The sequence below is a fragment of the Lepidochelys olivacea genome, assembly GCF_965140295.1.
Source record: "Lepidochelys olivacea isolate rLepOli2 genome assembly, chromosome: 10".
Lineage (NCBI taxonomy): Eukaryota > Metazoa > Chordata > Testudines > Cheloniidae > Lepidochelys > Lepidochelys olivacea.
The window spans coordinates 1,795,490-1,814,901 of record NC_140420.1 but is presented as its reverse complement, the minus strand read 5'-3'; the positions used below and the strand labels follow the sequence as shown (position 1 = coordinate 1,814,901).

General features: G+C 46.9%; 1 protein-coding gene across 2 annotated transcripts in view; it reads left to right on the top strand.

The window, feature by feature from the left end:
- USP31 (ubiquitin specific peptidase 31) overlaps positions 1–19,166 on the top strand; it is a 63,912-nt gene extending 44,746 nt beyond the window's left edge. The window contains exons 9-16 of one of the 2 annotated variants that reach the window (XM_084641784.1): positions 238–332; positions 2,689–2,766; positions 3,272–3,401; positions 5,799–5,918; positions 6,423–6,648; positions 7,830–7,988; positions 9,872–10,024; positions 10,976–19,166. In XM_084641784.1, coding sequence (XP_084497910.1) covers positions 238–332; positions 2,689–2,766; positions 3,272–3,401; positions 5,799–5,918; positions 6,423–6,648; positions 7,830–7,988; positions 9,872–10,024; positions 10,976–12,528 — 2,514 coding nt within the window. In that variant the 3' untranslated portion in view covers positions 12,529–19,166. The remainder of the gene's footprint in view (positions 1–237; positions 333–2,688; positions 2,767–3,271; positions 3,402–5,798; positions 5,919–6,422; positions 6,649–7,829; positions 7,989–9,871; positions 10,025–10,975) is intronic. The other variant, XM_084641785.1, reaches the window with a different exon arrangement.
- Positions 19,167–19,412: the final 246 nt, after the last annotated feature.

Genomic DNA, 19,412 nt, shown 5'->3' with positions numbered 1-19,412 from the left:
CCTGGTGATTCTCCCAAACCTCAGCTCTTTCAAGTGTCCCTGCGTTGGCTTCCAGGTGCAGGAACATCTACTCTTAGCACAGTAGCCACGAGAACTTAATCTACTTGTTTTCTCTTGTGAAACGCATACTCAGAGGGACAGATCCTGCCTTAGCACTTGCAGGGAGTGAACCAGCCTCTTAGAATAAATCTAACTTCAGTCATTCAACCAGTTAACATTTTTCCCTGTTTACCATAGGTGTGTCCATTCAGCTTGCGGGTGGTTAGTGTTGTGGGCATAACGTACCTATTACCTCAGGAGGAGCGACCCCTCTGCCACCCCACTGTGGAACGGTAAGCACGGCCTTGTCCCCCAGGGGGGCAGAGTGTTTCCCAGTTACTACCCACTTGTTCTAGTGTTGCAGTTGAGTATTGCTGCTTAGCCCTTAGGAGGCGGGTGCCTTACGTGTGGGAGCACAGACAGACTTTCTAAACCTGGATGGCCATGGATTATTTTATATTTGTTGTAAGAAAATTCCATTAGAAAACTCCTACTTGGTACTGTGTGGAGAAGGAGAGCAAGTGATTAGAAATAAATGGGGAGAGAAGATGAGAGAAGCTTTGAGAGGCAGGTGTGCGGCACTGGAGATGGTAACAGACAGCGTAAAATGACTGCAAGCCACATGGGCAGCAGATAGAATAGGCCAGGGGACCCTTGCCGTTGCTGCCAGACCCTTGGTTGTGGGGGTTGGCGGTGAAGTTTTTGCTTTATTATGCCCCATGCAGGTTGCGGGGCAGCTGAGGCGGCACATACCACCTCCGCAGCCGCCCTGGAACCTGCATGGGGCATATCAAAAGCATCTTGTAACAGACGCTTTTCCCCAGGCAGACTGGGTCCGGGGTGGGGAGGCACGGCATGGCTTCGGCCAGCCCGGGGCTCCTCCAGCCGAGGTGGGGGCACTCGGGACTTCAGCTGGCCTGGGGCTCTTCCAGCTGAGGCAGGGGCTCTTGGGGCTTAGGCTCTGGGGAGGGTGCAGGCAGAAGGGGCAGAGTTGGGGGTTAGCCTCCCCAAAGGGGGGCTCCGCCTGCTGCCCATCGCAAGCCATGTATAATGTACTGAGCAAGGGCTGTTCAGCTGTGCCAAGGATGGGACCATCTCTAGGAGCGAGAGGAATTCAACTTGCAGGCTGTTAACTGGCATTAAACGTGCTAGTGTCGAAGGAAAACAAGGAAGGGACTGTGGGCTCTAAAACGTCATCTCTAAAATTGGGTTTCTGCCCCCAGAGTGGAACATATTATAGAAATTCTTCCTTTCCCTAGTACTCCCATCCCACAATGCTTCAGGAACTTACTCAAGAACCACTTCACCCATCATTGCAATGTACACTCATCTAGGTGCTTAGATAATGTGTGAGCAGAGTCACATATGTAGCTAGAATAGATTGGAATACAAAACCATAGGAGCAGCGTGTGACATTACTGCATTATCCTTAAGACAGGGAATGAAGCAAGAAACTGTACCCAAGGGAATATGATGGCCAGCAATAAAATACTGAAGTGATGGGCATAATTAAGGTTAAGATTCTGTCATAGTTATTTTTAGTAAAAGTCAGGGACAGGTTGTGGGCAATAAACAAAAATTCACAGAAGCTTGTGACCTGTCCCTGACTTTTACTAAAAATACCCTGCGCAGGGGGTAGGGTAGGAGGGTGGGACGGATGGATAAATAGATCACTGCCAGGGGCTTGCAGCTGTTCCAGCTCCCTGCGGCATGGGCTGTCTGCTGCTGCCCCCCCCCCCGGGGGGGGGGCAATCCAGCTGGACCCAGGGGCTGCTCCTGCAGCAGGGCTGACTGCCGCTGCTCCAGCCCAAGCAATGCTGACCAAACCCCAGCCACTGCTTCAGCCCTGCTCCAGAAGGAGTCACGGAGATCCTGGAAAATCACGGAACCTGTGACCTCTGTGACAGAATCATATCCTTAGGCATAATGAAATACCACAGGTAGATCCCCAAATTGGAATTTGGCCAGCTCACTGGGGCAAAGTTTTGTGGGCACCGCTCTTCTCTGTTACATACCATAGTACACTGAGTGGCTAGGGCCTCCAATTTTGGATGTGAGAAACCCTTTAAAATTCTTGTCAGTCTTGTCCATGGGACAGTCTTGATTACAGACAAAATCAGCCATTTTTCAAGGGAGAAAATGCTGGAATCCAACTGGCTAACAGAAAATCTGGTTCATGCTGTTTCTCTGGTCGCACATGTTGCTGGCTTCATAACTTGCTGTTTGAGTTGTTTTCTTTGCCCCATTTTGCACAGTGAGGTGTGTCTAGCACATGAATTGACAAGTAGTTTGTTTCTGGTATCATTTCCTTATTTGATTCCCTGCTGATAGCACAAAGGAAAATCCCCCAGCATATCTGGTCATTCTTGTGAATGGAGACTTTATGGATAAGCTGTTCTTGCTGGATTTTTTTTTTCTTTTGAGTACCGTGTCTGTATCGATGCAGCCGGTTAGCGGCAGTAGTAGATAAGCTGAAAGACTTGCTTCTCTGATCTAGCTGAGTTCCTACTTCATAGGGCCCTCCTAGGTTAGCTCAGGGGGTGAAGGTGCGCACTGGGTATAGATATAGACACACATACACAGTACAGGGTGATTTGAGCTTTAGACTCAGTGCTGTTCTAACCCTACAATGTCTGCTTCTCTCTCCAGGGCACTGAAATCATGTGGACAGGGTGGAACTGCTCATGTGAAATTAGTGGTAGAATGGGACAAAGAGACTAAAGATTAGTAAGTATGATTGCATTAACTGCAGGGAAATATTTGCAAACAGCCTGGCATGATAGGAAATACAGCAAAATGTTAAATCCCATAAAATCTCCAGCTTCTGAAATGTTCAGGTGAAACTGTAGCTGTAAAGACAGGAGGATCTAAGCTACGGGAGCTTCTGTGTGGTGGTATCCCTACTTCTGTTTAGCCTGGATTCTGAAATATACGAGCTGGCTTCTCCATCACAAACCATTTGCTCCATGTGCACAGCTCCCATTCATGTCCGAGGGGTCTTAAGGGAAATTCATGGGGTGGCTTTTCTGCTATCTGGTCTAGACCCAAGGCTGAGTGAAAACTGCTTTCCTTTCTTTGAGTGAATTGCTGTAGAGCAGCCTCTTACCAAGGCTGGCTACCTATGGGATGGGACAGATCAAGCAAGCAATACTTCCAGCCTTGCAATGGCTCATCTGTAACGTTGGGATGTGTGTATTGTACAGCTGGTAAATGCCTTGTTTCCCTGATGCAGTTTGTTTGTGAACATGGAGGATGAGTACGTCCCAGACTCTGAAAGTGTCCGTCAGCAGAGGGAGCTTCATCACCAACCTCAGTCCTGCACTTTATCTCAGTGTTTCCAACTTTACACCAAAGAGGAACAGGTAGGAGTCCAGGGCCTGGCCTCTTTAAATATGGAGCGGGAAGTTCTGGAGGAGAATGGGATTCCATCATCTTCTCTGCTGCTTTAGTCACTTCCAGTGCTGCCTAGATTCACTAGTTTGCTGGAGTAGCTGTTCTGCAGACATGGACTCACTGGGGTGTCAGAGCCCCAGGTTCAAATCCTCCTCCCCCGCCTTGGCAGCGTCTGCCTTTTGAAGGGGTAATGCTTTCTGCAGATCTCCTTTACGATAGTCTGGAGACCGCGTGGGCTTCTCTTTCTTCTCACGGAACTATGCTATTGTGTGTTTCTAAGTCTCTGAGGCAGACCGGGAGGATTTTTTTCTCTTGCAGTGCAGGCTGCCTGTAACGCCTCTACAAGTGCACCTTGGAGCTACAGTGCTCAGTCTGAGCCACCATGCTCACAGGCCTCCTCAGCAAGCATGCTGACGGTTCCTTCACTCCAATGGTCTTGCCTCTTTCTCTTAGCACTCCCTGCTAGATGGAGACTATTAGGAAGGCTGGAGACTCCCCTCGTCTAGATCATGCTGTACTTAACCTTTTGTAGAAGAACTTCTTCAAGCTAGGGAACTTTAGAGGGAGAGACTGCTAGCTTGGTGTCAGGTGCTTTCAGAGAGCAGCCTTTTCATGGCTTCTGGGAGGGATGTTCTGTACATGATAAACATGGGGCTGTAAAGGAGGGTAACATGCAAATGTCACTTTCATGCATGCACATGTGATCTACATGCCTGTCCATGAAACGGGCTGGCACAGTCCAGAACGTTAAATTGGGTTCCCCATTTCTTGGGCAGGGGCTGTACGTACACATAGAAAGCAGCGTAGCCCCCAAACTAAGGTCAAGCTGCTCTGCGGTGGCTCAGAAGCATGAGTACCAACCTAAGGGCGGAGTGTTCGGAACCAGGGACCAACCCCAGACTGGCTGTGAGCTCTGTACGTAGATTTCACCAACCAACTGGCAAGTGTAAACTCCTCAGGCACCTAATCACAGAGTCATAGACAGTCCCCTTGGATACTCCCAATTCTGTCTTGCCACCCTGGTAAACTGACTTTTATGTTAGAACATCCCTTACACCAAGTATCACAGCAATATTCAGGACACTCCAGTCTCAAAGGACCAGTCACTTATCCCAGGTCACTTGCACTTTGGATCTCCCCCCAGAAACCACGCTTGTAGCCCATCCTATAATAAACTATCTAAAGATTTGTGTAGGAAAAGGATACAAGAGTTTTTTATAAGGTTAAAGCAGGAACATAGATACTCACAAATGAGTTAGTCTAAGTTTTAAAAGATAATAAAAGCTTCTATGATAAATAAGCTTTATATGACCTTTAGGGCTAAATCTGGCAGATCTTTTGCTTATGCCAAATAAGCCTTGCCCTCAAGTCCAAACAGCATAGAGATACAGTCCCTTCTTGTTAGGGGCTTTTATACCCATGGTCCCCTTCTGCTTTGAGCTGCAAACTGAGCTGATGGGAGGAATTCACTTGCAAGACTCTTCCTCATTGGATGTGGGGGGAGAGTAAACACCAGTCTTTTGTCCTTTGATATTTCACTCTAGCCCATCTGGCGCTGATGGGCCTTCTTGTCCAGCAGGATAGAACCCCTTCTGTGGGAGACCAGCATTTCGCTCACGAAAGCTTATGCTCAAATAAATTGGTTAGTCTCTAAGGTGCCACAAGTACTCCTTTTCTTTTTGCGAATACAGACTAACACGGCTGTTACTCTGAAACCTGACAATAAATAATGTTTCTCCTGTCTGGTAATTTGCACAGTTGCAAAGGCTTAGAATACAAATGTTCAAATATTACCTTACAGTATGGGATACAGATGTTATATGTGAGATTAATGCAGCGGCTCACAAGCATTCAATAAAGTTTTTCAACACAAAACACATCCTTGTAATTCCAATACCTATTTTAACAATACTAATACCCTGATGAGCCAGACTGACTTCAGCTGTGTATTTGTCTGTGATCCATTGAGCCATGAAGACCGTAGGCAAGAGTGTTCTCGCCCTCAGCAAAAAATGGCTTTCTCATACTGCCAGACCTGTCCATTTATTACGTGTGAGTGAGAGTGTGAGTGAGAGAGAACACGGAAGGGAGTGTTTGGAAGTAGAAGTAGGTGCTTTGCACAGCTGCACTGGCTGAAGTGTCTCCTGCATCCATCCCCTCCATGTTTATTATGCACCATCAATTTGGGGAGCTCCTCTGTGCTGCTGGAAGCCCCGGTTGGCCAGCATGCCAGCCAGACAGTGAAGGTATTTGGAGCCGGTGTCTGGAGGCACTGGGTCTGAGCGCATAAGTGAGCAATGGCTGTAGGTAAATGGTTTAATTGAGATGTTTGCCAGCTAACAGCTGCTAATGCTCCTTGTTCTTAGCTTGCTCCAGATGATGCATGGCGCTGCCCCCATTGCAAGCAGCTGCAGCAGGGGAGTATTACACTGAGCCTATGGACTTTACCTGATGTTCTCATCATACATCTAAAGAGGTTTAGACAGGTAAGAAACAGGTGCATGAAGTGGGAGACTCCAAAAGGAACACTGAAAAATGGGCTTTCAAACTACTGACCCTCTGAAGCTAGGCAGTTGATTAGCCCTTTGCCTTTTGGCTGCATTGCAATGGAATACTGCCCCCAAGTGGCCAATTGTGCTCACTAGAAGTATGAATATCCTAGATGGGCTTGTACTGACACCTGGAGTTGTGGTTCTTGTGCAAACCAAACACAACTGACACTGCGGTTCAAAGCCGCATTTACTGCACACCGGAACATGTCGGCATTGCCTGCCATCCTGTGCGTTCTTCTGTCTGCCATAACCGCTTTCGGCTTTGGAACTTTGCTCTAGTTTCTCTTGCTGCTGTGTTGGTGGCTCAGTAGCCTCTGGAGAGAGGAGCTGCAGAGAGAAGTCCCTTACGGTGTGACTGTGCTTCTGCATCATGCATTCCTCTTCTCCTCAAGCTCTGGATCCTCCCTGCCATTGTAACACACATTTCCTTTTAAACAGGAAGGAGACCGAAGAATGAAACTTCAAAACATGGTCAAGTTCCCTCTGACCGGCTTGGATATGACCCCTCACGTCGTCAAACGTAGTCAGAGTAGCTGGAGTCTGCCGTCTCATTGGTCCCCATGGAGACGACCCTACGGACTTGGAAGGGATCCCGAGGACTATGTCTATGACCTGTATGCTGTGTGCAATCACCACGGCACTATGCAAGGAGGGCACTATACAGGCAAGTGCTCTGCAGCTTTAGACTGATGCACTTTCCAGGGTGGATCTCTGTAGCCTCACTGATATGCCGCCTTCCCAAACGTGCAGGATTCTAGCTTGGCCCCCCTGAGCCTGCTAATAAGGGGCCACTTAGTGTCCAATTTTATAGGTGTGTTTTTATGGCCTTTTGTGACCTGCTTACAGGGAACTGGAACAATGCCCTGTAGGCCCAAACTCCCTTCACACGTCCTACCAAACAGCCTGTGCACAGCTTCTTCTAGTGCCAGTAATTCTAGAAACACAGTAAAACAGCGGACTCCAACTCTAGGTGCTTGGAGAACATGATGATGAGGGCTGCTGGGTAGGTACTTAGAGCCCTGTTTGACTCTGACAGGAGTTTGCCTGAGTCTGGAGTGCCAATAGGGTTTTAGAAATGAGCTGCACATTAGATAAAACTACAATCAAATCTGACAAAAATTAGTTTCTCCCAGTCATCCTAACTGCTTTTCTTGCAGATAAAAATGCTAACAAGCCATAATCCTTAGAATGGACGATCAAATTAACCCTCCTTACATCTTACAAAATGCTGTTCAGTGCTCGCCTGCCACCAGAGCTTGTGTTGTATATGTGATGTGGTGATGCTTCAGCTATGTGTGTGCATATCCCAGCAGATCCCTACTTGCGTGGCCTTATGTAGCTCTAAGGAACAGCTGGCGAGAGACAGGAATTTAACACCTTTCAATGTCTGTGCTTGTGCACTCCCAGCCCAGTGATGAGACACATGCCATTCCTTCCGTGTGTGTTCTCTGGATGGTATAGTCCTGCATCGTTCTGAATAGGTTTAGTTAAGAGACAAAATACAGCAACAGAGGCAAAATGCCACAAACAAACAATAAAACAAATAGAGCTGCCCCAAAGCAGGGGTCCCTTCTCTGGACAGCATGGGGCAACTGTAGGCACCGGCATGTGGGCAATGCACATCTCTGGTGTCTTCAGCAAGTTTCCTGCTGGCCATTCAGAGTATGGGTAGCCAGGATAATAAATCTGTGATCCATCCTTCTCCACTTTGTCTAACTGAGCTTGTGGTAGCGGAAGAGATTGCTTGCAGTTTGTCATACAGTGGATTTGGCTGCTGGGTTGGCAGGAATGAAGTGAATGGTGCCTGGTGCTGTGAGGTCTCTAACGCACTCTTCTGTCTCACAGCATATTGTAAGAACTCTGTAGATGGCTTGTGGTACTGCTTTGATGATACTGATGTGCTGCAGCTGGCAGAAAATGAAGTCTGCAAGCAGACCGCTTATATCCTCTTCTACCAGAGGCGCACGACGATCCCATCGTGGTCAGCTAACAGCTCTGTGGCAGGTAAAGCTGTGCTGGCTTGGTCAAGGAACTTACCTGGTCTTTCCTTATAGAACTGAAGGAAGGGCTTTAGCTTAGTGATCAGATCAGCCTTGAGTCTCACTCCTCGTCAGCCCCTGCTGCACAGGGCTGCTGTGGGAGTGGTCAGGGAGCTGGCGTAGCTCCCTAGCTGTGCTGCTAGCCCTTGTGGCTGCCCGTTCTTAGTGACGATTTCAGCTTGTGCTGACCAGGCAGGAATAGAGACGGCTCCCAAAGAGCTTACAGCCCAAGCTCTGGCCGTCCTAGAGCATTGGCCTGAGTTTGCTCCCACTGAGGCCTCTTCTAGACGCTGGGAAATTCTTCCGCGGCTGCTCTTGCACTGGCTCTGTTCTCTGGGGGACCCGCTCCTGTAGCTAATGCACAGGCACTTGTACCCCAGAGATAAAAATGCTGCTGGCCAGATTGCACTAGCATGGCCGGACTCTGGTCTCCTCGGTGCAGAGGGAACCGTAACCAACCCGGCTAGTGTCCGTGCCCAGGGAGCTTCCAGTTCAGTTACTGCACTCAGCTTTGTCCCTTCACCCTGCCAGAGGCACGGGGCTTCCTTCCTGGATCCAGTTCAGCTCTGTTTTTTATCTGGGGCACGCTGATCTTGTGTATACAGGGCTTTGGTCAGTCCCCTTTTGATAGGAGGCCAGTCCACGTGGACAGCTCCATGTGTCCCTGGGGCAGCTCCACCTGCATGTTCTCCAGGCATGCTCTCCCTGCTGTAGGCTGGCTGCTTAGCCTCTTCCCAGAATGCACTCCTACAAACAAACTACTTCTACGTGTGTGCACCGTGCGTCAGGTGCCCTGTACCCAGGTTTCATCACCAGATTTGGGCTGCTGGTTGGATCGTTAGCTTCCCTGGCCCAGGCCAGGTACCGATGGGGACTGTTGATCCCTGCCCCCTGGCCACAAACTGAAGGGTTGTTCGTAACTGGTTGAAGTGGCTGTGCCTGGTTACAAAATCATGGGTAAGATGTGATATGGGCAGGGCCTTAAAGAAATCTCAGGAGACTTAATAGCCACAAAGGGAGGCTGATTTTTTTTCTCCCCTCCTTCCCACAAAAGGAAGAAAAATCTCCTCCAGGGAAATGGTACGTGTGCATGCACTGGGGTGGGGCAGGGTTAGAGGGGGATATCACCTCCAAAGGGCTGCGAGTTGAAGAATATAGTAAGGGGAAAGTTGAATATGAAGGGGAGAAAGCGAAGGGGAAAGAGTAAATAGGTGAGTCTTGGAGCCCATTTTGATTTGGATGTTTGTATATGTAGCAGCCAGTCAGATTGCCGGAACATTATTCTTCTATTAAAATGGGTTTTTTTTTTTTTTTTTTTTTTTTTTTTTTTTTTTAAAGCTAACCAGTCTGAAGTTAGTTTGTTCATCCAATTACAATGATATGGTATAAATATAACCTGGTCTGTCATTGGTAGAATCTCACTTAATTCACTAAGTCAACCAAATGCAGCCAGTCAGTCAACTGAAGGGAGTGACTCCATCCATGGTGGGGTTGGATAGAAGCGAAGGCACAGGGGTGTTGGGACAGGGTCAGGATCACTGCCGTGGGTCTGAGTGGCAGCCTGGGCTGCATTCGGCTCTAGTGGCTCTCTTGCTGCAGTTCACATGCTGCTGGAGGAAGAGTTTCTCTTTATGGGCCAAACCATGGGACGTGAATGTGGATTTATTGCTTCAGCTAGTCAGAACATTGCAGTCATGTAGGCACAGCGCTGGTTTCTGGGGGTTAGAGTTGAATCCTAATGGTAGGAATGTAATTTGGTTGTGATCAATCAGTGCCTTGGTGGGGGGGTGTGATCTGTAATTGGCCACATGCTGCTGGTCTGATCTCAGTGCCCTGACCCCTCTGCAGGCTCTACAAGCTCTTCTCTGTGTGAACACTGGGTGAGCCGGCTTCCTGGCAGCAAACAGCCCAGCATCGCCTCAGCAGCTTCTTCACGACGCACGTCTCTGGCCTCGCTTTCGGAATCAGTTGAGCTGACTGGTGAACGGAGTGAAGATGATGGTGAGCGTTCCGGCACACAGTGTGGGCAGGGGGTTATAAAATCAAAACCGGTCTGTGGATCCAGTGTTTCCTCTCAATACAGACTCTCTCCTCGGATAGCAGCAGAATGCACACAGCCCTGGGAGTGGGCTCCCTAAGCTGAGCAGGGTGAGCTCGGGAGGCAGGCAGGCAGTGTCCCCAGCCTCTGGGAGCAACAGACAGTGGATCAAGAAGTGCTAGGAGACTGAGTGGCACTGATGGGCTGCCCTTTTTGGGAGTGTGGGAACCAGCATAGGGGGCCTTTTAGAGGAAGAAAATGTAAGGGGGAAACCACAGCGTGTGCCCAGCCCCTCTAGAAAACGTTTTTTGTTTTTTTGAGAATTAAGTTCTTCCATGTTTGTAGGGAGCAATATCAGGCTGACACTCCACGTGAGTTTAGTGTAGAGCAGGGGTTTTCAAACTTCATCGCACCACAACCCTCTTCTGAAAACAAAATTCCTACATGGCCCCAGAAGGCGGGCTTAAGCCTGAGCCCACTCGAGCTCTGCTGTCCTGGGGGTGCCAAAGCCAAAGACCAAGGGCTTCAGCCCCAGGCAGGGTCCTGTAACCTGAGCCCCACCGCCCAGGGCTAAAGCCTCAGGTTTCAGCTTCGGCCCCGGGTGGTGGGGCTTGGGCTTCGGCTCTGAGGCCCAGCAAGTCTAAGCCAGCCGTGGCAACCCCATTAAAATGGGGTCATTACCCACTTTGGGGTCCTGACCCACAGTATGAGAACTGCTGGTGTTGTGTTGCCATGCTCAAAGCACGCATGGGGTGCAATCTTCTCATTTCCCCAGGAAAGAGAGTGCTAGCAGATTCACCTTTACAAATACCCCAATAGCTGCTGGCTGCACCCTGCTTCTCCAGGATTTCTCTATGTGCTGCTGGCTTAGCTTTCTGAGTTACAAAAGTAAGTGTTGCTCTCTTCCCCTGCAGGGGGGTTCTCAACTCGACCCTTTGTAAGAAGTGTCCAGCGTCAGAGCTTGTCTTCTAGATCCTCTGTCACCAGCCCTCTGGCAGTAAATGAAAATGGCGTCCGGCCATCCTGGTCGCTGTCTGCAAAGCTGCAGATGCGCTCCAACTCTCCTTCACGCTTCCCTGGAGACTCCCCTGTGCGCGCTTCTGCCTCGACACTGGAGAAGATCGGGGAGGCTGCTGATGATAAAGTGTCCACCTCCTGCTTTGGCAGCCTAAGGAATCTCTCCAGCAGTTACCCAGAATCAAGCGACAGCAGCAGGAGGCAAGAACATAGGACTGTGGGCAGAGCCCCTCTGGCTGTCATGGAAGGGTTATTCAGAGAGGAATCTACTGCAAGGAAATCGAATTCTGCTTTCATGGACCCGTATGGGAAAAGCTCGGTGCAAGCAGACAGGAGCCATCTGGCTCTGGACCCTTTTGATAACAACAATCAAATTGCTTTTGTGGATCAGAGTGACTCTGTAGAGAGCTCTCCAGTCAAAGAGGTGAAAGCCCCCAGTGGGACAGGGCTGCTCTCCGAGAAGGCAGATGGCACCCTGAAGAAAGCTCCCAGCTCCAAAGGCATTTCTGAGCCAGATAAAAGTTTGAGGAAAGGAAGGACAGTCTTGTCTAGCCAAGAATCCCCAATTTCTCACCCTTCTTCTGCCTCTGCCCCTCCTTTAAAGACCTCTCAGAAGATTTCCCGTTCCAGAAGCAAGACAGATTCTTCCAGGACTAATGGGCGACATGCATCTCCTGCTTCCGGCCAGGCTAGAAAGGAATCTGGTGCCAAACTCCAGGAAACTGCTTTGTCATGGGCTCAACAGAAACACAAGTCAGTTTCTTCCCCATCCTCCACAGCTGCCAAGAAAACTACTTCGGGCTCAGTGACACGGGGGCCCTCTGCTGGGAAGAGCAGGACTTCAGACCGAAGCCTCAGCAGGGAGGGCTCCAAGGTAAGCCTTGGTTCGGATAAGACCAGTGTCAATTCTAGCTCAAGAACTAGCTCTCCTCGGATAAGCCAGCCTAGAAGTGAGAGCAGAGCAATGGATAGCAAGCATGTGCGGAGCTCCTCTATGGCCAGCCTGAGGTCCCCAAGCATCAGTATGCGTTCAGGTTTAAAGAGGGACAGTAAGTCGGAAGATAAAGGGCTGTCTTTCTTCAAATCAGCCCTGAGGCAGAAGGAGACCCGACGGTCAGCTGATCTGGGGAAGACGACAATGCTTTCAAAAAAGACTGCAGGTGGCTCCTCCAAGCCAGGCAGTAAAAATGTGGCAGAAGACAAGTCAGAGAAGAGCAGCCTCCCACCATCCTCTCATGCAAACACCAAGGTTGCTGTGAAAGAGAAGCTTGTCCCAAAAGATGCCACATCCAGCAAACATTCTCTGCTGTCCAGCCGCAAATCCAAGTCTTCCCAGCTAGACCCCGGAGCGCAGTCTCCTTCCAGTGACAAACAGGCTGCTGACAAGTCATTGAAAAAGTTACCTTCCAGCATGCACATGTCTGCACGGCCTTCTCCGAAACCTCAGTGAGATGCTGCAATCCAGGTGTTTTTCTTTCTCCTGCTGAGAGCTAATTTATGCTGAGTTCTTGTTGTTTCTTTGTTTATGTGCCTAATGTGTGTTTGAGGAGAACTTAACTGCAAATTGGTAAAGCGCCTTTTGATTCTGCCATCAAACCAAATAGCCACAGCTGGCCAGCATTGATACCAAGTGAAGTCCAGCTGGAGTCATAGAATATAAACACAACTGTCCCATAGCACTTGTACAGTCTCTTTATAGAAAAATGCAACAACTTTCTTCAGACACCAGGTTTGAAACCTGTGACTCCATTATACTGTAACTAGCGTGCTTTATAGAACTGTGAACTAATATTCCATTGGTTTTAGTCTAAGCAGGCTCCGTCTGTGTTGATGTGTGGCCTGGTTCTTGGCTGCAGAAGATGCTAAGGGAACTGTGAAAAGAGAGACTGCTGCTTCTTTGTGCTCTCCCCAGTCCCCCATTTTTGAAGCTTTTTAAAGGGCAATATCTCAACACTAATGTTGTTTCTCAGGTATATACTCAGCCAGTATAGGAGGGTTAGCATTAGTGACCGGACAGATCCAAAAGGTACTCCCATGTATGTGTGTGCAGAACAGGGTTCATATTTTCATTCCAACAGGCTTAATTTTTTGTTGTTGCATATCTGGAGACTCCACTGTCTGCTCTAGCTTCCTTTGAAGTGTTACCTAAGCAACAGAGAAAATGACTAGTCAGTTGCCAGCCATTAGCTGTGAAATGTCCATGGTGAAAGATTATTACAATGCCTAGAAAGACAGCTGGAATTCTGAGTCTTGAATAATAGTGATGCTGGTAGGACCCTTATCGTTAAACCCCTGAGAAGCATTTTCTCACACACATGCTCAGAGGCTTCATTGTAGTGGCATCTCTCTATCTGCTGGAGAAGTCAATAGATAACCACATGTTCTCTGCTGCCTTTTTGCATTTTCCGAGTGTGTTTCAACGCATCTCTGTGTGGCCAGGCCACAATGCTGCGGGGTTGTATTTGGACTAATAGTGTAGTCCCACATTCTTCTCTTCATTCTACGTTTCTAATGCTTGCTGATGAGTCCAGCTGCAACAATGTCTTACAAGTCTGGTTTCTTGTCCTTTGGGAAATTCTGTCAGGGTTAAAACACTACATCGGCAACATCTTTGCACACACTTTCTCTTTGAAAGGTGGCTTCTCTTCCCTCAAGTCCTTTGACACACATGTGGCATTGTCTTTTTTTATTTCATGAGATGATGATGATGATGATGAATTGCATTCTCATTTTAAGAAAACAACAAACTGTCCTTCATGTATGGAATTGTGTTTTGTGATAAGTGGTGTATAATAGCCAGGTTGTACTGTGTGCACAAATCATCTCCAGTTTACATTATTATGTACATTAATTCTTTGCCTGTCACATGAACACTTCTGGCTCTGTGAGCTTAGTGTGTGGACAGACCTATTTATTAACCTTTCATGCTCAGTATTACAATAACAAATGACCCTGGAACAAATAGTTATTGTTAAATATCCAGTTCAATCTCCTCTCTTGAACCTCTTGGGCAAGTTGCTCACAGGTCACTGATTGTGGCTGCTCTTTGATCACTTACACTTAGTTCATCTGCAACAAGCTGTTGAGAAATTTACTTTCAGGGTAGCTTCATCTTGGTAATACACAAGACTTGCATATACGGCCTCATACGTGATTGTGCATACCACAAAGCTCTGTGTAACCTGTGAATACGAACCCATGTGCAGTGTAACCCACACCATCCAGTCCAGACCATGTGCTCTGCAGGACAAGCATTCTTGATACCCAGAAGCAGCGCTCTAGCCTGTAACACTTCTCTGTACTCTACCTGACTTTCCATGTCGTGGATTATGTTTTAAAAGCCAAACATGGCCATAGACTCCATTCATTCCTGTTCCTATAGCACACTTAATGGAGCAAAAAGGGGGAGAGAAGCATGGAAAATTTATTTTAATTTGTGAAGCTGGATTGTTTTGTTTCTTGTACCCTGTTTCCTAAACAGGCAGGAGTTACTGGGCATATTCCTCTAGTCGTAAATTTCTACCTAAAATTTCTGATATTGAAGCATTAGTTTAAGGCTTTGTCGTCTTGAGAGCGCAAACCATGTTAGCTCCTTTGTTGCGACAGCTCTTCTAGCAGAAACACCTTTCCAGTAGGCAGTGCTAACATGGTCCGACATCTCACTATAGGCTGGGCCTAGTTTGATGCACTTTCTAGTGAGGTGGCATTGTGCAAAGTGACCTTATGGAATAGCTTTCCCCTCTTGTGCACTCATTCATTGTGCAAGTCCTGTATTACGTACAGCTGACAGTGGATTTAGGGGTTCCAAGTGGTAGCTTTACTGCTTGTGTTCACTGCCTATTGAAGCAAATTTGCAGCAGCGTCTTGAGACTGACTGTGCTGTAGACCAGTGCTAACCCAGTGCGCCAGCACCATGTGGTGAGTCTGCTCTACAGACCAGAAGCTGCAGCGCCAAAATGGGAACAAGAAGTTTATTGTTGCCAAATATTCTAATAGTTAAGATCAAAAACAGCCAAACTGCCCCGTTCTGGTAGGTAACTCCCATCTTTCTCTGGGGTCTGCGAATAATCCCTCTTGGGAATTCCTACTAGCTCCAAAATCCTCTCCTCTTCTGCAAACTGTCCAATGCGAGTTGGTATCTGCGCCTTTGAAAACAGGACCTATGATACACAGGACACATACGACTGGTCAATCCCGCCCATCTGAAGTTTTTAGAATATTGCCGTCTTCCCATTAATTTTCATCTCTAGGGAAGAGTATAATAACGAAATCTCTGAGTGAGTGACGTGCTGTTCTCCTGTGGCAGACTGCCTGCACTTCATATCTATTTTTGCTGCAGTATATTTTTGACTAGGCAGGCTGAGCCATACAGCAAATCACTTCAGTTTATATAGGGCGGTGGTTTTCTGTTGCTGGTCTCATAAAGTGCACAACTTTGGGCAAAGTGAGTAAAATATGATGGCCATGACTCTTACCAGTAACTAGAACTGGAGCTGTATCTTTATGGACAGATGAAACCCGAACACAAAACTGTCTGGAAAGTGTGATGGTCGTTCGCTGCTTTTCTCTGCATCCTCTGCCCTTGGGTTCTGTTGATATCAAATAGAATGTGAAATTCTGGGGATATGTGATGCTTGACCAGAAAAGAACCACCTTGAATATGAATCTAAGCCAAGCATCTGTCCTGCTAGCCCTAATTGAACCAGTTATGGGGAGTAGATTTTTCTAGGGCCATCTGCATGATTTTGGAGGCTTCCCACTGAGGAGATGATTTGGGGAGGAGGGACATCTCAATCTCTTTCCCTCACTTCCCCATCAATCCACTTTTTCTCCTTCCTGCAAGATGAGAGGAAGGGGAAGCAGTTGGTGTGTGCTGTTGTCTAACACAACAGAGCAATCCTAAATTAGGGGTAACCCCAGTACGGGGTCCCTTTGGCTGTGAGTTTTGCAAGTCCTAAAAGCCAGGTCTGGCAGGGGTTTATGTCTTAGTCCTTTAAAGGTCTTGGACTGCCCTGAAGCAGTTACCTGTACCTGGTTTACAGTAACTTAATTTAGCTTTGGCTCCCAGAGCAGCTCATACCTAATGTGGAGGAGATGCAACCTGGGGAGATGGCAGGACCCAGGATGCCATTCTGATCTCATGGGTTTGTATGCTGGGTCCTGTAGTCTTCATGCCTGCAGCTCTGAAGTAAAGACAAGTGGCTGTAATCCTGCTCCATTTTATTAGTCAGGTACAGCCTTTGGGCCTCTGTTGAATTGCCAGTGTAGCCTTTAGTGGGGTCGAGTCTGGTCTCCAGCTTGTTTAGCTCACAGGTGAGAATCCTGTAAGATCAGAGACTGGTAAACTGGAAGAGAAAGTTACTAGATGTGAGAGTTCTTTGAGTAGGGAATTCCAGTGTTAGCTCTGTCTTTGAACTTCCAGCAGAGCCACACAATCCTCAGAGGAGACGGGAGAGAGTTAGTCATCTTGAAGGGCTTAATAGATGGTTATAACCATCTCTGGGTGGGCCTGGTGTGAATGAATTTATTTCTTAAATTGTGGAGATTCAAATGTCTCTAGTTACTCGCTTGTAATCCGGATGTCTTGCCTTCTGATTGCGGAAGAGCTGAGCCTTCATTCCGTAGCTAGATTCTTCCTAGAGCCATCTGAAGAAATTATTTTCACCCTTCTGGGCAAGGTTTTATGGGTAGTATTTAGAAGTATGTTAACTATAAGTACATTTTAAATGAAGTGTATTTATAGAGGCACCTTGTACTTTGTGTTACTTGCATTTGATAGACAAACTGGTGCCTACAATTCTTTGTAAGTGTGATAGGTGGCTCACTTTGGATGGATGTACAAACTTTTAACTCTAAAACTCTACGCGATCTGTATGGCTAAGTCAAAAACCACATGCTTTAGATAGAAAACTACCAGTTTAATTACAGTCCATTTGGCCCACTGCAAGTTCCCCAGTCTCTACACGCAGAGCTGTCTCCTTGTCACAACAGAAATTTGAGCATGACCAACTATTCTTCCTAAGAAATGAAGACCATTTTTGCATGGCAATTCTTGCTGTTTCCTGACTGCATGCACTTATTAACTATGCAAGCATTAAAGATAAACTAGAGATTGCACTGTCAGTATCACAAGCTACTAGGTAGACTCTGGGGCTCTGGTTTTGAGTCCCAGTGCAGCTGCATGTCAGCACAGAAAGTATCAAGCACCAGAGAGGAGCATGTATCTAGTTTCTTGCTTTATTTGCACATCTTTGATTCTCTTTCCTTTGCAGAATTTTGGATTACTGACAAGACTGCAGTGTAGAGTAAAGTCAGAAAGGAATCTGAAGTGTTGAAATGAGAACAAACTGTTTTTTTATAGATTTTTAACCGGAATAGCCTGACTCTGTTATGTTCTGTATGTAGCCTGCCACTTTCTATATGGTTTTAATGACCCATTCTGTACATCATGCTGTGAGACAAGGAGGTCACCCGTAGCAGTGTTGACAGTCTAAAAGAGCTTTTTTAGAATTTCAGTCTCTCAAGGAGTGGTTACCAGCCATTGGCATGTTGCCTACGTTGGCACAGCAGGCTTTGGTGACTGGGATCTTAGGTTCCTCCCTGAATGATAAGCTTTTGTCCTAGGCCCTGCTGTTCACTGGCTGTCTACAATCCATTGTGTACCCCAGGCTATGACCACCAAGCCTCAGTCCTGTGTGAGTGCAGACTCCATGGTTGGTAGAGCATGCACGGCCTAATGGGAGCATCATGGGGTTGGCTGAGGTCTTAGCTTGGTACCGGTGCCCTAGGAGGTTGAGAACAGCTGGTCTAAGAGACTGTGCCCTCTTAATTCAAAGGTGGGTTTCAAGACTTCTTGAGGGATTAGGCATTTTTAGTACGGAAAACTGAAGAGCCACAATGAAATGTGTTTATAATTTTTCTGGAAAACTGAGTGTGACCCCGATAGGAGATATTCCCTCTTATAGAGACATCTTTTCCATCGCCAACAATCCAGTCAGTCACTGGTCACATCTAGGACATCCTTACTGCCTCCATTTCTTTGTGGCATCTGTTCCAGGACCCTTTTTTCTCAGCTCAACAGCAGTTATAAAGAACGTTTGTTTTGAAATGACATTCCAAATCATTTTACTGTAATCCTCTTTATCTTTGCTGTCATTTGCCTACGACTCTGAAATAATTTGGCAGTATCTCATGTTATCTGTGGAGGCAACTAAAATTTAGTTTTAATCTGTGGTGAGATGAAAGTACTACATGGTTTTCTTAATAAAAGCACCATAAAGCGTTTGTTACCACTGGGAGCTTTATTTTGCAGAACAAAGGTAAAATGAAGATTCCTACAGTATCTTTCTGGTTTTTCAAAGCTTAGCGGGGTTTTTTAAAAAGCCACTAACATCCAGTATACCTGCAAATAGTATTTAAATGGCACAGATTAAAACTAGGTGCAAACATACATTCTATTCCACTCTTAAGGTCCTGCAGCACAAACCCTTTTCAAGAAAGCTTGTGTTAGGATGCAGCATTTGTGCAATGCAATATGGAAATGTTTCTAGGTGCTATACAGCCTTGGGTAGTATTAAACACCAGGGGATATAGGCTACACATGGCTAGAACACTTGGCCTTCAGAGTATACAGGTTTGCTCACCAGCTGTGCCTCACCATTGGTTAAAATTGAATTTTAAGTCCCATTACAAATGCAGTTTCTCTTCTGGTCACCAAATTTCAGATTTTACACTGGAATATCTACAGTTCTAAAAGCTGCATGTCATATCACTGTACGCTGACACTGGGCAGTGGGGATCACCCTACCTTTGATACTCTTCTGTATTTTAATGTTTTTGAACTGTACAGTAATCTGGAAAGCAGGCTGTCTTTACTTGGGGTTGAACATTGTACCATAAAAACTTTTAAATTATTTGAGGACAAGTGCATGAGACTGTGATGCCTTTTATTATTTATTTGTATGTTTTATTATTCGAGGTGTATGCACTTTTAATATGCAGAATTTATATTTTTATGTTAAAAGATCATTTTCTTTCAGAAAGAAGAGTTTTGAATACAAGGAATTGGAATTAAGTGGAAAAAGTGGGAAAATGTAATAAAATACAATAAATTTATTACCATGCATCTTGGTTGTATGAGCTTTCTTCAGAGGTGAGGGGTTGGTGCCTGCTACCCAAGGCATGTGGTTCGGATTCACCCCATAAACCTGCCCCTTCTTCATATCTGCGATACTCCCTGTTTTTCCCCTTTCTCCACTTCGCTCCACCTTGGCCACGGACTAACTTCTCCCTTTGGGGTCTCACTGCCATTTCTGGGTTGGCCTCCCTTCCTTG